Source organism: Branchiostoma floridae, chromosome 10 (assembly GCF_000003815.2).
Source record: "Branchiostoma floridae strain S238N-H82 chromosome 10, Bfl_VNyyK, whole genome shotgun sequence".
NCBI lineage: Eukaryota > Metazoa > Chordata > Leptocardii > Amphioxiformes > Branchiostomatidae > Branchiostoma > Branchiostoma floridae.
In genome coordinates, this window is record NC_049988.1 from 10,667,648 (window position 1) to 10,684,770 (window position 17,123).

At 40.8% G+C, this 17,123-nt stretch overlaps 1 protein-coding gene across 1 annotated transcript; it reads left to right on the forward strand.

Moving 5' to 3' along the window:
- The first annotated feature begins 325 nt into the window (after positions 1-325).
- LOC118424352 (fibrillin-1-like) lies at positions 326-16,205 on the forward strand. The gene is made up of 17 exons (XM_035832901.1): positions 326-536; positions 4,414-4,495; positions 4,790-5,118; positions 5,475-5,591; positions 6,041-6,151; positions 6,697-6,963; positions 7,365-7,532; positions 8,270-8,644; positions 9,113-9,352; positions 9,719-9,958; positions 10,372-10,587; positions 11,243-11,394; positions 11,915-12,185; positions 12,581-12,686; positions 13,156-13,216; positions 13,492-13,551; positions 14,610-16,205. The coding sequence occupies exons 1-17, from the start codon at positions 485-487 to the stop codon at positions 14,943-14,945; spliced, it is 3,183 nt and encodes a 1,060-aa protein (XP_035688794.1). The 5' UTR covers positions 326-484; the 3' UTR covers positions 14,946-16,205.
- The last annotated feature ends 918 nt before the right edge of the window (positions 16,206-17,123 follow it).

Consider the following 17,123-nt stretch of genomic DNA (forward strand, 5'->3'; position numbering starts at 1 on the left):
ACGATTAAAAAAAAGTCTTCAAGTTGATCTTTAAAATTTAAAAAAATAGGTAGAGTCCTAACAATTTATTTCTATCAAGACGATAGATTTTATGTGTCGCTGTCGCTGATCCCTTGTTCGTTCACAAAAAGTTCAACGCACATTGACCTTTGACATCTTTATATTCATATTTATAAACAAAGAAACGCCATTGTTGCTGTCTGACCCCTGGCCACTCATGTGACGTAACACATAATAGCGTTTTAGCACGTTTCTTTCCGACTCCCTGATTGGTTGCCTGAAGGGCTGAGCATCTGAAATCCGGTCCGCCCTGAAGGGGGTCACATTCAGCCATGTCCGATTAAAGATGAGCACGCTATCGGGGATACAAGTTTACAACTTTACAGGATCGCCATTTTACACTTAAATTTCAACATCTAACACTCAAACTGCGGCATCGCAACATTGCGTCATTTGTTTTAAGTGAAGGGACGAAGTTGTCAAGATGGAAACGTCAGTTCTTGTTGGATTTATCCTGATGGGAACTTTAGGCGGGGGTAAGTGTTATTTCCACTTCAATACATATCGTTATATATTAAAGCATTTAAAACATAGCATTTCTTTAACATTGTACCATATCATCCTGAACGCTATTCTTCGCAAGGCTTTAAAATGAGAGGGTTTATCTTAATTGCAGAGCTCCATCATTGTTCTTAATGTCTAAAACATTCCATTGCTGCTGTCTGGAGGTCATAAATCGTTGTGCAATTGATTGTGTAACATTCAAGGACTTGTCTTACACGTGTTGTCATCAAAGTAGAAATCTTAAGACGGATAAGCTAAGAACTCTTAATCTCCGTGTGACAGTATCAGTTGTAGATTCATATACTAGAAATATGCAAACTTCAGAAAAAATTGACACACTTCTGAATCATGAAGGGCGTCGTCCTACTTTCGTTGATTATATTGTGACCTTTCATTCGGACAAGAACCTGTTCAGGCCAACGAACGTATTCGGGCAACTTGGTCCGAACAGGATGTTTGTTGAAACGAAAAAAAAGGCTCATCAAGTGATATACAAACATATGCCATAGACTTATCAATTTCTTTACCTTCTACGTGTTTTGTTGCCTATTTTATTGCACTTTTCGTTCCCGAAAGCTGCCCAGTCGGGGCCCAGTTTTTGTGACCGCAGCATTATCACACCCCATTTTTACTAGAGGCTGTGACTGCGCTGCGACTGCGCTGTGATCGCTAAGCGACCAAAGATCTGACAGATCGCTCAACGAGTTTCATAGATGAAGAGCGATATCTTACGTTAGTTGTGTTTGGTTGTCTATAAATCAAACATTTATATCTGGCATCATATCCTAATGATCTAGGATTACAAAAATCTAAGTTTGGGCGTTGTACGACCGTTCATCGATCGCCAACTCGGTGAAAGCTAGGTGCTTCAAGAGTCTTCCATTTTTTGTTCGGGTCTTATCTCTTTCCTAGACAAACCGTTGATCAAAAAGTGTTGTTTCGTATAAAATACTGCTTTACGCCTACCTAGGACACAATTACGGGATGAATAACCAACGCCAACCAAGCCGTGTAGGCATAAAACTCTTTCATTGTTATAGTGACTAATACTATTTCGTGAAGCTCGTAAAAGAGTATAGTCATCTGAGTAAATAGGCGTAGCCCAATCCACCCAATATACGCACATTCCAATACCTTGATATCCATAATACAGAAACATATGTGCGACCTAAAATCGTTTACTCTTTCGATTGACGTTTGTCAGGACGACACACGACAGAATACAAAATACACCATAGAATGGCGTTGGGTAGCGTAACTGTATTTACACATGTAGTTGAATGACCGCACAGATTGACTTTTGTACGCATCAAAATTTAAAAAAAAGTATGGCTGAACACTGAGAAACATAAAATTGATTTTAATCAAGCGTAGCAAATCCATCATCCTTCTAATCCCATCTACACAATGGTACACGTTGACCTTTGGGCAAGTAACAGTGACCTCCCAAGACAACTAGAAACATTGCTTGTTTTTGCCTTTGTTGATAATGATGTCCACATTCCCTCGCATCTTCCATACTCTAAACATATAAGACAAAATTTGCATTCATCTGTATATCTGCGAGAGAGAGTGAAGGTATTAGGTATGAAGATAGGAGGGAGAATTTCACGAACCAAGTCTTAATCACCTTGAATTTGGAGACAGATTTTAAAAGATATTCTATTTCAAAATTCAAAGTTCAAAATCGAGTGCTACTTGTAGGCACGTAGAAGAAACATGGAAGATATCCGTGTGACAAGGACAGTGATTGACAATATTGTGACAATATACTAACTCAAGTCCTAGTGTTGTCTACACCTAGACCAGTTCAGTTTTACGACCCTCCCCCGCCTTCCCTTAACTTGTGGTCTCTGTGATTTTCATAGGGAAACGGAAAAACGGAACTATTTTTCACTATGATAAGACATGTGGTGCAAGTACTGCCGACAGAAAAACAATAATTAATTTGGTAGGAATAACACGTTATTATTTCAGCCATTAGTCTGATTGGAAGGGAAGGCACGTCCTCGCCTGTTTGAGGGTGATAAGTGCCGACATTCCTTTTGTTCGGTCAGGTCCACCATGAGGCGTGTCCAATTTACCTACCAGCTCTGTCATTTCCCGTCTTTTCATCCTTTGACCACTGACACACTGTACTGGTATGGTGCACACGACGTCTATCTAATGTGAACATTGTCATTAAAGACAGAAGGGTGAAAAAATGAATACTTCTCGTTGTAATAGATGACACATTGCCGAACCATTGCCAATTTTCAGCTGAAATGGTTTGTTGCAAATGCTGCCCCAGGGCCCCGTGTCAACGCCCTCAAACTTTGTCTTTGGTTGAGAAGAATAATTGAATCAAACCACAACCCCCTAATATCGGCTCATTGACCTATCTTAATACGACGTGGGAACGCATAGATTAGATATAATTTGAAACTCATGCAAAATATTTGCCGATAATCATTCCAATACTATAGGCAAGGTTAAGCAATTAATGAGAGGCAGCAGATCGCTTCAAGATGGTCTCCATAAGGTCAATGATAACATAACATATGAAATTAAGTCCTTCAAGTCATGTGGGTACCTTACAGTCCTTCGATCTAGACGTACACGTGGCACACACTTCGTAATCTATTTAAACTGTGACACAATCAATTTTCGTGTAAGATGTTTCGTGTAAGATGTTGGGGGGGGGGGGGGGAGGTGGTGTCGGTCATGGATGCTGTCTTTAGTGTGGAATATAATCCAAACGATCTCTCTATGACAGTCCTAGTTTCTTGACAATATTCTTGCACACAATTTGTCAAATGAAACATTGACTTGTCGTTCTTGGTTACCTATCATATGGTCTTGTTGCGGTACTTTTAACAAGGTCCTTGATTTGTCCAATTGACGAGAAACAGACTCTAGTTTTACTGTAGCATTTGTTAAAGGGCAGGACAATCTCAGAGTAATTGTTGCATTACATGCCTGAGATGTTCTTTTGTAAATTGCAACATTTCAAACACGGCCGTGTATATGTCAGTGACCTTTTCTCTCATTATAACAAGTACTGTGTATCACGCATGCATCTGTTGACAAAAGCTCATAAGTAATTAGTTTATAAGTCAGCTGATCCTTAGTTTTGTGCAGCTATTAGTTCACCACAGAGTAACATTGACACGTCATACTGGTATGAAACAATCGGATTTGTTACATATTCAAATTTTCCGTTTACAGTCAATATCTTTCCAGTTTTTGTTGCTGTGTTCTTCTTTTTCCTTCTCAACGGAATCACACATGCAATACTTGTTTGCTTCAAAATGTCTACATTGTACTGCCTATCACAAAATACCAAATTTGACTGGTTGTATCAAAAATAATTGCGCATGTTCCATTGCATGACAAAAGAGTTTCACAAAACATTCTTACTATCACCGCAAGTCAATGAATCAATTAAGTTGCATGAATGTTAATTTTTGGCGACGCCTCAGGGGTGAGCCTAACATTATAAAAGTATTAAGACTCTATAGACTTTCATTTTCAGTGACAAGTGTCTTTGTTTTTCTGTAAACGCTGACCTGCATTATATGTAACCTTAATTTATTCTAAAATGTATCTTTTATGATGATATTTTAGAATGACACTGATATGATGATATTTTTAGAATGAAACTCTCGGGCGAACAAACGCCAACTATGTAATTTGGTTTAAAATTTCAGTTTATGTTTTAAACTGCGAAAACCAAAATAAAGCTCTCATCTCATTATAGTATTCTGTGCGGCTAGTTTGACAAAAGGCAAATTACTGGGAGGGAAACGTCCTGCTTTTTTTATGAAAACGGTGCCTTTCTATTGTTTAATTTTCTTTTCTTTGTTTCAGTTGGGTTCTATACTGCAAATGCCCAGCAATTAGGGTTCTGCCATCAGGCCTTTAATGTGAGGTTTCTCGGACACTGTTACTGGTACGTACTATACATGATTAACATGGGATAGTTACATTATTTGAGATAGACCTTGAATTTGCTAGTAATCTAGTTCTTTCTGAATGTCAATTTCTAGTAACTGGCGAAAAACATTGCATGCTTTCTGACCGTTTACAAAATCATATCTAGTTGCTTGAGTAAATGCTATATAATATATCCCTTTATCTGGATGTCTAACCTCCATCAAAGTATCGCTGATTCTAATTTTCAGCATTTTCTTGTAAACGTTTGAAGCTTGTTTGTTGGTAAGATCCACATGTTTTCTCCGAATAGGAAAAACAGAGCAGACAGATGGGCCTCCGCGCAAAGTAACTGTGAAAGTATTCTCGCTGGAAGTCATCTCCTGACTGACATGACAGAGGAGAAACACCAGGAGCTGTTGAATCAGTTTTCTGACTTAGACTCGTTCTGGCTCGGACTGAGCGACAGAGGAACGGAGGGAAGTTTCGTCTGGGATGACCTTGCGGACACTCCGCTGGGGTCACCCACACAGTGGGACCCAAACACGCCGAACACAGGGGGGAGAGACTGTGTCGCCATCACGGGCAGTAGCTGGGTTCCCATGGACTGCAACACGCAGCTACCATACATCTGTGAAAAAGGTATGAGGATTGTCAAGGAATGAACAAGCCACTGCTTCTGTGACACATGCAGTTTCTAAGCTCGAAGTCCGTCTTCGAACCAAGCCTTTTCTTTTCTCAAACCGATAGGTATTGATAAATTTGAGAGTGTCTGAAAACATTCAATCTAAATCGTAGCCAGTTGATGTGCTTGCTTGCTTGTCTGTCTGTCTCTCCGGGTATAAGTCAAGAGTATTATGAATATTGAGTGAAAATATGTGGGATATAACTATGCCTTTTTTTAAATGAACTAACTAAGAAAATAGCAGCAATGCTACAGTTTGCATGAATGTAAAAAAATCACATCCCTAATGGTGTTTTTTATTCTTTGTTACCAGACGTTGACGAGTGCGCTGATAACCCCTGTGACGAGCATGCCGTCTGCACCAACACCAAGGGATCCTTCACCTGCACCTGCGACGACGGCTACACGGGCAACGGTTTAACGTGCACAGGTATGGCAGATTTTCGCCAACACCTTTACTATATGTTGATCATCAAATCTTAACTGCCCACATGCTGTATATGAATTGTAAGTGATCTTACCTTAAATCCTATCCATTCCTTAACTAATCCTATAAATCCACCCTCCATAAGGGGTGATTCCTCCGGGACGACTGACCAGCTATACATCGACTATGCCTCACTAACTCTAGAAGGGGTGTCGGTCTACAAACTGCTGCTGTACCTGAAAATGATTCTAATGTGCCCATTTCGCAATGTTAATTTGGAACTTCAATAACTACCAGCATCCCGACATTAGTACAAATCCATTAAATGGATCTTGAGTTACGAGTGTGAACATGCAAACATATATAACCCCCCCCCCCCCAAAAAAAAATACCTCTACCGGAGGTGTACCTCCTTCCCCGAGTTTACAACTGCTTTTGCCATTTTCCGACAGCCCGATGCAGCCAAAGCTGTAACGCCAGCGCGCTATGCCGCAGCACTGACGGGTCCAACTACGCCTGTGTTTGTAATGACGGCTTCGAGGGCGATGGAGTAACTTGCACTGGTAAGTAGAGATGGATACGATGTACCTGTACAGAACTGTTTTTTTCTTGTGGGGGACCGGTCCAGAAAAACTGGACCTAGAAAGTCAGTGGATCGGACTTTGGACCGATCAAGAAAATGGATAGATTATACCGGTAGGCGTTCAAGTGTTTTGGGGCTTACTGGTCCAAGAAAGTAACAACGGCGAAGTAAAAGAGAGTTGATAGTCATTTGCAAGTCTCCACAGTCAAACTTGTTTAGTGTTGCTTACATGGAGATAGGATTTTAAAATGCCACTGGAAGTCATAAACTATACCAAACAGATTCCGTTGTAGCGAAATTGGCCATTGTTTTGAGTATCGCACATTCCCAAGTTTTCACAACCAATAAGGTCCAGGTTCAGGTCCGTACCTGGACCAGATCCACTGGACCAGTACTTACCATACGTGGATCTGAATTTTCTACACAAACATCATGAAGATCATAGAATTCTTCTTGCCAGAAGTGCTTGATGTGGCAGTTATCTTTCTGTACAGATTGATGAACTTGTGGCTCTCTTTTCATCAGATATAGACGAGTGTCTAGATCCGGATGCCGCCCGGTGCCACGTAGAACATGGAAATTGCGTCAACACGCCGGGATCCTTTGACTGTTTCTGTAACCCCGGGTACCAGCGAACAAGCGGAGACCTCCATGAGTGTGAGGATGTGGATGAATGTCTCGCCATAAAGAATCGCCATCCCTGTTCACCGGACGCACACTGCGACAACTCCATAGGCAGCTTTAGATGTGACTGTAATCCAGGATATACTGGGAACGGATACGAATGCGTAGGTACGTTCTCCATGAGAAAGAGTGGAACTATCATATCTTACTTCCTTCGCCAGGAAGGTTATGTTTTTCGGTGCCGTTTGTTCTTGTGCGTGTTTGTTCTTGTGCGTGTATATATATATTTATTGATATATTGTGTTCTGGATATGATTTTTGTAGTGATTTTGACTGATTGATAACTTTGGGGACAGAGAATAAGTGGTGTAGTTTTGCCCCTAGCGATTGTTTTGTGAACTACAGGGGCCAATTTTGTTTACGACTTTGAAAGAGAAAAGCTAGAGAGGAGCGTAGTGTATCATCAAATGTTGGTAGGAAGATAAGCGATGATTTAAAACATTGAACGTTATAATAGTGCATATCAAAAAGGCTGTTTCAAAATTCATACAACACTTGTGTTTCTGTAGATATTGATGAGTGCGCTACGGGGCAACACAACTGTCACGTAAACGCGGACTGTGTCAACCAAGTGCCGGCCAGCAGCGATCACGAAGAGGGCAGCGAACATGACGCCGTAGTTGGGTTTACTTGCACTTGTAAGCCTGGCTATCAAGGAGACGGCGTTACCTGTGAAGGTTAGTTGATGAGTGTAGTAACAATACTTTCTCTGTTATGAGATGATAATGTGATAACAGCAACATTATCGCAAGATCATACCCGAGGGCTAATTGCATATGCCTACTGTATACCCCAAGGAAGAAAATTAACTGAATAGTTATGAAAAAAGAAATGACATCTATTCCACTTAAACTATCTGAAGAGTTTGAAAGCTTTCATTGTCATGACAGAGAACTCCTGGTTGCTGTGCAGTCAAATACCACTTTCAAATTTTACAGCTTTAGATGCCCGTCGTATGTTGCTAAAATATGAATGTGTTGCTAAATCTCCAATGTGAAATATATTGTGACAATTTTTGATTGCCGAAAAGAAAACATTATAAATCGTGCAATATTGCCATTTTTACTACAATTGCACAAGAGTCAGAGATTACTCCGACATGTTGAGTGACATCCATCACTCTTCTTCATGGTGACTAGAATAAACTGACAAAGCTAGATCATGCTGCACATGAAATGTAGCCGTTTTTTTCTAGTCAAATCTCCAGTGTTACCATTCTGCTAGTTCATTCTATTGACGCTAAAGAATAGCGATATATGTCACTTGAAACGTCCAGAAGGAATCTCCGAATCTTGTCCACCTGTATTAATTCAATGACTTGTCTTTAAAAACATTGTTTACCTGGATGTGTAACCTTCATGGACGTATCACAATAGTCTTACTTGTCACTTACAACTATGTAACTTTTCCATAGACGCAGATGAATGTCTGGAGACGCCCTATCCTTGCGATGCGAACGCGGACTGCACCAACATCGTCAGTTCCTACACCTGCGCGTGCCGAGACGGTTTTCAAGGCGACGGAATGAACTGCACTGACATCGACGAGTGTGCCGGAGGCCAGGTTCAATGCCACGCCCTAGCAACCTGCGTCAACACCGTGGGATCCTACCTGTGTCGCTGTCGGGACGGTTTCCAAGGAGACGGGATAACGTCGTGTGCAGATGAGGACGAGTGCCTGGCGACCCCTTCACCCTGTCCCGCTAACACCGACTGTACCAATAACGTGGGGTCCTACAGCTGTCAGTGTAAGGCTGGGTTTACCGGAACTCCTCCTGACAACTGCATCGGTAATTTCTCACTCAATACATCAATTCATCGGTAACAAGTTACACCCCCATTTCCACTTGAGGTTTCGATCGTCCTGCTCAACGAATTTCGTAGATATAAGATTTTCGATACGTTGTGTGTGTTTTGATGTCTTATGGGTCACTTAAATCCAGTTTGAACCGATGTATGGTCTCTCAGAGATCGCGGTCTAGTAGAAAGAGGACCATTATATCATATTACGTGCATTATATGTCCAGATGGCCCTATATTGTTGTAGTAAGCAGTGAACATTCCCAGATACACAGAAAAGATTGAACATGTAACGTAACGTTGTCTCATCATGTTGCTTAGAGTGAGGCAAACTACCTAGGTCACAATCAATGTGCCTAATGATGTCCTGGAAACATTAGGTGATGACTGATGAGAAAAGTAGTTGCTGATATCGTCTAGCCTGAATATGAAACACATATAATGTTCATTACTTTCAGATGTGGACGAATGCGCCAATAATGCTCAACTCTGCAATGCACCGTCAGTCTGCGTCAACACACCCGGTAGTCACGTGTGTCAATGCACGAACGGATACCAGTATGACGGGTCTCAGTGTGTGGATGCTAACGAGTGCGATGGGAATCCCTGCGATCCTAACGCAGACTGCGCGAACACAGTGGGGAGTTATACTTGTACTTGCCGCCCTGGGTTTGTAGGCAACGGCTTGGTCTGCACCGGTGAGTAATAAAACTTGATTGCCTCATCGAAAATGAAGGTTTTGTAGTCAGTTGTTTTAAGTTGTAGTCAGTTGTGGGTTTGTTTGTTTGTGCGAGTGGTAGCCTAGGTAATAGAATTGGTCCAGTTCCAGAATGTAGAACATGAGATAAAGATTTAAGAAATTACCAAAAAAATCGAGATATTTCACGGGATGTTTAAATTTTAGTTCTTATCATGATACAACACTTGTAACTCAACACCGCACCCGTCCTATATGGGTACAAATGTAGTGCATGGTAAATGATGTTGAAGGCATTTCGTGTCGATATATGCACTACAAACCTTTATGATCTTTACTCGACCGAAGCTTTTATTTTTATTTGTAGATGTCGATGAGTGTACAGGAACACCATGCCACGTGAACGCAGACTGTACGAATACTATTGGTAATTACACCTGCACCTGTCATGTTGGCTACGAGGGCGATGGGAAGGTGTGCAATGATGCCGACGAGTGCAGCCGGACTCCCCGACCGTGCCATGACCAAGCCGACTGCACCAACACCCCTGGTTCCTACACCTGCCGATGTAGGGTTCCTTACAGAGGAGACGGTATCCAATGCACCAGTAAGTGTTACAGTACGGTTATTTTTACCCCCCCCCCCCCCCCCCCGAGAAGCGGAGATATTGTATTGTGATTACTTGCCATGGCGCATTTGTTTTGTTTGTTCGCTTTTCTTGGTGTGAATAAGGATATTGAACCTCATTGGTGTAAATATGACAGATTGACAGCATGTAATGCGGAAGCGGTTGCAAAGGATACATGGTGAACTGGAAGTATGACTGGGCTCGGGTTTTAGAGTGATGTTTTCGAGAACTAAGATATGACTCATGGCTACACTCACACAGTAATGTCTGATACCAAGAGGTACCCACTTAGAGCTCATCACAACCTTGTTCAGTCAATCTTTTTTTATTTCATTTAAAGTTATTGCTAACTGACTGACATAGCCCTGATACTTGAATTATCTATACTTTAGACGACCCGAACACGAACTGTGTGACCGGCGCAAACGGAGTGATAACCTGCACGTGTAAACCTGGCTACACTGGAAACGGTTACACCTGCACCGACGCTGACGAGTGCGCCGGAACACCAAGACGCTGCCATGAACAGGCGACCTGCACCAACACACTTGGGTCCTTCCGATGCACCTGTAACCAAGGATACCAGGGAGACGGACTCACCTGTACAAGTAAGACAATCCCGTTCTTAACTTCGACAAAGAATAAAAAGTTTACAGGAAACATGTTGTTCAATGATAATAACTTTATTATTGTCAATACATCAAGTCTATTCATGGCTTCTCATTAAGAACACAGTAACGATGAAGAGAATATTTCTGAAGATTTAGATTATTCTTGAATGAATTGATAATTCATAATGGTCATTATGAATAGTATATCGCAGACGCAAGTGGAATCGCATACTCCTACAGTGCATGCTTAAAACCAGCTGTAGACGTCTTAGGCAACTTACCGATTGACATTCACGCAGTTCAACCATCTTAGCCGTATCATAATTATAACATAATATCATAATGGATGCAAAATTAACAGACAGGTTTGGAACAGATAGGTTAGAACGGATAACAACCGTATCATGAAACGCACTGTAGGATAATGATGAAGACAGCTGCTATTTATTCGATACTGTTGAATTTAATGTTAGCTTTTAGAATAGAGTAAACACATGCTATATTGCACTGCACCAACTGCCCTCCCTTTTCATGTTACCTGCAATTAGCCCTCGGACAGGAATTTTCGATAAACTTAATTAAAATCATGCCTAAATCAGTCCACACACGTGTTTATTCAAAATTTAATTCTTTCACCATTTTCGTTGCGCAGGTACTACTGGTGGGGTTTGTGCAGGTTTTGCAGGGGGCAGTCACGGCACACATACCTATCAAGTCGTGCTGGACGGCGTTACCCTGACAGACGAGCTGCGAGATACTAACACGGAACCCTACAGAAGTCTGACAGCAGACATAGCAGTCTTGGTGAGCACTAGAGTCTTTCACAGCTAGTTTGGCAACAGAGAGTATGAGCTTACCTACACAGAGACATGCTGTATGCACATTTGGGCGTAAAACAGCTGTAAATCAAGATAAAGCAAATATTTTTTATCGTTAACATTACTATATCTCTTTGAGGTTCTAACAGTTTGACAGTAGCTGGCACTGCTATTAAAGTATAGAAATAGTGTATACTGTTTAATATGTAAAGATAGCGTTGTTTTTGTTTTATTGCAAAATTGCAGGTCAAATGTACAATTTGTGTGTGCGTGTGTGTGCATGTGCGTGTGTGTGAATGTGCGTACGCGCGCGCGTGTGTGTGTGTGTGTGTTGCTAGCATAACTTGAGAGAAGTTGTTGGTATATGTTAATCAGATTTGGTAGGCAAGTACGTATAGCTAGGTCAGGAAAACAACGATCAAGTTTAGTATTGTACCCCCCTAGCGGGTTCCTACGGTACTGCAGCTGAACTTTCCTTCTTACTAATGTGATGTCTTCGTCGCCAGGTGAATAACGTGATGAAGACGACACAGCATGCAGGCAAAGTCAAGAACGTCTTGGTCACACGGCTGAAGGAGGTGGAAGGAGAAGTAGTGGCTGTGTATGACGCCTGTCTGGAAAACGCCAACGCCGCACAGGGGCTGGAAATACAGAACAATATACAAGCGGCCAGCAGCGTGGACAACACGCTTGGTATCAACCTGAAAACAGCCTGCTATCTGGAGTCAGACGACAGTAATTGTCCGACATCGGCCTCCGTCAGTGGAGGAGGATCAGGTAATACAACAAAGTGCACTATATCTGTTGGAGTCGTGTACTTTGCATTGTAAATAGTTTGTGTCATACATTGCATTCTGTAAGGTCTTTGAAAATTCGGTCATTCATTCACAAGTATTAAATAGAAATGTTTGAAACACAAAATACAAACTTCTTGGCAAACTAATTCACCAGAAGTATTGGTAGTAGAAGTAGTAGTACTAGTACTAGTATTACTTATCTAGTAGTAGTATTACTAGTAGTAATAGCAGTAGTATTAGAGGTAGTAGCAGTAGTAGTAGTTATAATAGTAGTAGCAGTAGCAGTAGTAGCAGTGATAGTAATGTATGAATAGTAATAGTAGTAGTAAAGGTAATGATAACCGAGTAAACATTCATCCTCTGTGTTTTCTCCAGGACTGAACCCCAGTACAGCTATTGCATTGTGGGTTTCCCTGGCCCTGCTTCTTCTATTGTTGCTGCTCGCATTGTGCTGTGCTTGGAGACACCACAGAGGGAAAAAGTGAGTGCACACATTGTTTGCAAGTATAATAAAATGATAAGGTTAGTGATATTCAAATAGAGCCATACATATCATACCAACATTATCATCATCTGTCGTCCCTGGCGGGCGGGGTGAGGCGTTGCACAACGTCTCTTCACAGCACACGGTCTTTCATGGCTGCTCCCAAGTCCTCAGTCCAAGTTCTCCTCCATACCAACAACAGCTAGATGTAATCTATGAATCCAAAAGAGCTTAATTCAATAGACGACACATTATTCAAAAGAGCTGCATTTCAATATATCTAACATAAATTTGATTGCATAATGTTGTCCGTGATTTAGGAAGTTTTTGCTCTGTAAAAGACGAATCGGTACCTTCAATTTTAGCAGTACCTTTATCATCAAGTGTGCTTGTCACTGTTGTCATGATTTTCTGACTCTCATATTACGTTATATTTACCTCCTGTTGTACGATACCTGTTTTACAGGTACTATGATGACAAGTCAGAGTATGACTACCCTCCCTCAATCCACGGATCAGTCTACCACGTAAGTATATCCCACATACATGTTCTCATAAAAAAATGCATAAGCAAACCCAGCAAGTGATGTTAAATAATATTTTGAAAAAAAAAAAAAAACAGTCCATCAGTTGGAGTCCATAGCCAGTATTTGGTCTCTATTCCATATATCAAAGAGCAACAACTAGTAAACGGTATAGCAAGCAAAACCACAAAAGAATTAATATAATACACATGTTTTAAGAACTTGTTTGACAAAACATGTGTGATAGCGTAACTGTTAACTTCCTATCTCTGTTACAGAGTCCTCAAAGCCACGTCTATGATTACCCAACAGCCACTGCGCCTACAGTCGTGCCAATTGTGAGTTCAAGAAGCTTTGTAACACGCTCCACACCCAGACCACCTCTTGCACCACCTACACAATACTATTAACTATCCACATTATATTGCATGAGTGGTAAGTTCTACTGCTCCTGAACCATGTATCGTTACCTCCGTGAAAATGGAAGTACTGTTTTCGATTTGTTTCGTGTTTTTTGTCCTGTTGGTGGGCAGGGTTTTTCCCCACAAACCCCTGCCCGACGTTGGTCGAAATATAGGAAAATGGTGTAAAAGAATTGGATCGTTTTTTGTATGAAAAGTTCTAATTCTTCGCCAGGGTCCAAAGTCGCACAGAAAAAAAATGCACAGAAAGTAACGAGAAATTCAAAATAACGGATAACGAAATTCACACAAAAGTCTCGGAGGCATACAGTATTGTTGTTGTTGAAAGCTAGCGTGTCACACGTATGATATGGCATATCTTCATTGGACGCATGGTTATTTTCATTTCCAAACTGTTCCACTCTTACCGGTCCTTTGGAATGAGATTGTCCATGGAGCCAGTTAAAATCCAAGCGGGTATGTAAGGGCCATGATGTTGATTTCATTTGGGTCTATTTTCCTTTTCTTCTTATCTAATTTTGCAGATGAAATGTGTGACTTATTGAGATATGCAATATCTAAAATTTCAGCCTTTTATAGTAACGAGAATGGTTCAGGAAAAGTCGTTTAAAGTCTTTTGAGTAACTAACATTCATTAGACACATACATTATAAAGTTTACTTATCTATACACCCTTCACAACATCTGTAGACTAATGTCCAACTTTATGCGCACCCTAAGACTAATACCATTCTAGAAACAACATCAAACTAATCTCTCTTCTTGCTATGCATTTCTGAAATATGACTCGATCAGTACTGACTATTGTTTTTAGGTCTGTATGTTTGATTAGTTAATGTGCTTCATAAGTATTGTTTCATTTGTACAGTAACAACGATATGTTTGTTTGTTTGTTTGTTTGTTTAAAAGCTTTAATGATGACAATATGGAGATATTATTCTACATTGTCTAAATAACGTATGTCAAACCTGCAGGCACCACCGATGCCCGAGTATCTCGCCACGCGTCGCCCGTCCAGTCTGCGGAGGAAAAGCATGTCGACATCGGTACCACCATATTCTACACCGCGAAGACTATCTAACGCATCAACAGCGTATACCAACCCTCGAAAACCCTCTCTTACCGGGTCAGCATATTCCCGCAATCGACTCTCGTCTATGCCATCCACATACATCCCGAACGCACCCCTGCCAACTCTCATGGATGATGACATCGACTCTTCTGAAGGCCGCGAGGCTCAATCACTTTCCTTCTTCACTGATGAGGACCAAAATGTGCACAGCATGGAAGTCAGCCTCCAGATGAAGTAAACGAAACTAGAAAGGCAGAACGTTTTCCCTATAGCCATGTGTCTAGCTACTCGCATACAATACCATACCATTAGGCTCTCCCCAAAGTAGTGTGTGAGGCTGAAAAAAGGAATTAGGGCTATGATTAGGGTATCTTAGTAGCCTGACGTGATAGCTAGTACAGGCAGATAGCCTAGGTAGCCAGGCCTAATGCACAGCCCAGACTTTTCTGTAAACCTTTTCTGCTATAAGGATGAAAGAAAAAACACAGCAAAAACAGTATGTTTTCAACAAACCTTGCGGACTTGCTTATAACTGCATGTTACCCACTTTTAAGGAAATGAGTACTTGTCATTAGGCTGTCAACGTGGTTCTTAAAGAAGAGTGGGAAGAATTATTTGAATTAAAAATCATAAAATGACATTACAGACATAACATTTATAGAAAAATGGTGAAACTAATATATTTATTACTTCTTCTTTTTTAATTTTTCGGGCGACAGGAATATGCTTTTCTGAGCCAAATTCAATGATTTGATAATATTGGTTGTTCATTTTATACATCGATACTTATAAGTCTCTGGATATGCCCAGAGAATCAGTATAAATCCCTTGTTTAGTCCGTCCTGTTTATTGCTAGTAATGGCCATACAGGCATCTTAGGTAGGTAAATCTTCCATCAACCATCATAAAACGTACGTTGTTTATCTAATATGTTAGTGGTACCGGTAATGGAACAAAATGTGTACAGTTATTTAGTTTAGTTAGTTTTTTATCACTACTACGTTGCAGTCAGTAAAGCTAGCAAAATGAAGGGAAAAGCGGAAAATTACTACTAAGGACTGTAAATTGACCCAAAGCAGCTGGCGTTGGTAGTTACAGTGAAGCAATACTATAGCATACTTACTTTCTTGTATAATACTATGGATAAGCTAAACTTTACCTTACCAACACCAAATTAATTGGGACTTACCCCCAATTTTCAGCCGACTCTGACAGCCTTGTTCACGGAATGGACCCGTCTGCTGTAGCTTACGACTTTCTTGTACATACTTTTGTATCGAAACCAAAGATTTTGCATACCTATGACATTTATGATTGTACAAGTATATTGTGTTAGTTAGGCACTCCAAATGCAATAATTATCTTTACTATGGGGCGTACATGACAAAATATGAACCTATTGTGGAAATAATATAATAGTTTATCGTGATGTTCAAAATGGTGCTAGAAATACGTAAAATTATACATACATTGGAGTTGAATTAAATACAGAAATGTATTTCTGGACTGTCAGCATGCTTTGTAGGAGCTTTTCGTGACAGCAGCTCTCGTGACAACCACTGCGTTGAAGTAGAAGAAAAATGCGTGAAAATTTCTAATAAATATACAAAATGTAAGTTGGCTTCACGCGAGAAAAGAACTTAGTCTAGCATAAAGGTCACAAAGGTCATGTACGGGTGAGGGCGTTCTTATTTGTCACGTGTCACAGCGACTACGTGTCACAGCGAAAGCAGTTGACTTGTGACAAAAATGTTTACTTTCACAACATTTGCCTTTATTTTGCGAGTATAGATTGATTGTTTCACACAATTTCCCGCATGAATTCGAAATATCATCGTTGTTTATAAACATGGGTAACTGTCCAAGGTCATTGGGTGGGGAGGGGGGCGCTTTTCCCAAACCGGCGACATGAAGAAAGTATAGAAAACAATTTACAGAAAAGGGATCTACATTGCTCCTACTCGATATTTATTATACCTATCACTATCGCATTGCTTACAAACTTAGGACACTGTCAAGGGGGGGGGGGGTCTGACGTTCAAAAACCTATGCAAAACAGTTTTTAAGATAGCGTTCAACGAGGGTATTGTATCAAAATTGCCCCGTCGACCCTCCTCTTCATCTTGACAATCTCCTCCTCTGTAAATCTGTATACCCGTGAAACCTGGGAGGAATAGTTCATTGGGCATCTTGAAAGGTATGTTATAACTTCAAAGACGGTTCCGAACTTCTACAAACCATGGGGCAATGTGCAGTCTCACTTCGTGCGCCCTCGGCGAAATTTAAATTGTAAACTTCGCGATGGCACAGAATGACACCCGTTGTTAACTTTAATTAGCACACATAATAACTACACAATGACTAAGTTCATACCAATGAGACAGATTAGCAATTACGTATTTCTAACACCTGACGA

What these genes read in the sequence shown, in the direction of transcription:
- LOC118424352 (XM_035832901.1), top strand. Translation starts at nt 485, where the DNA reads ATGGAAACGTCAGTTCTTGTTGGATTTATCCTGATGGGAACTTTAGGC. An exon ending in GAACGGATACGAATGCGTAG is followed by an intron (nt 6,964 to 7,364) that starts GTACGTTCTCCA and finishes GTGTTTCTGTAG; the next exon opens with ATATTGATGAGTGCGCTACG. An exon ending in CAGCAGACATAGCAGTCTTG is followed by an intron (nt 11,395 to 11,914) that starts GTGAGCACTAGA and finishes CTTCGTCGCCAG; the next exon opens with GTGAATAACGTGATGAAGAC.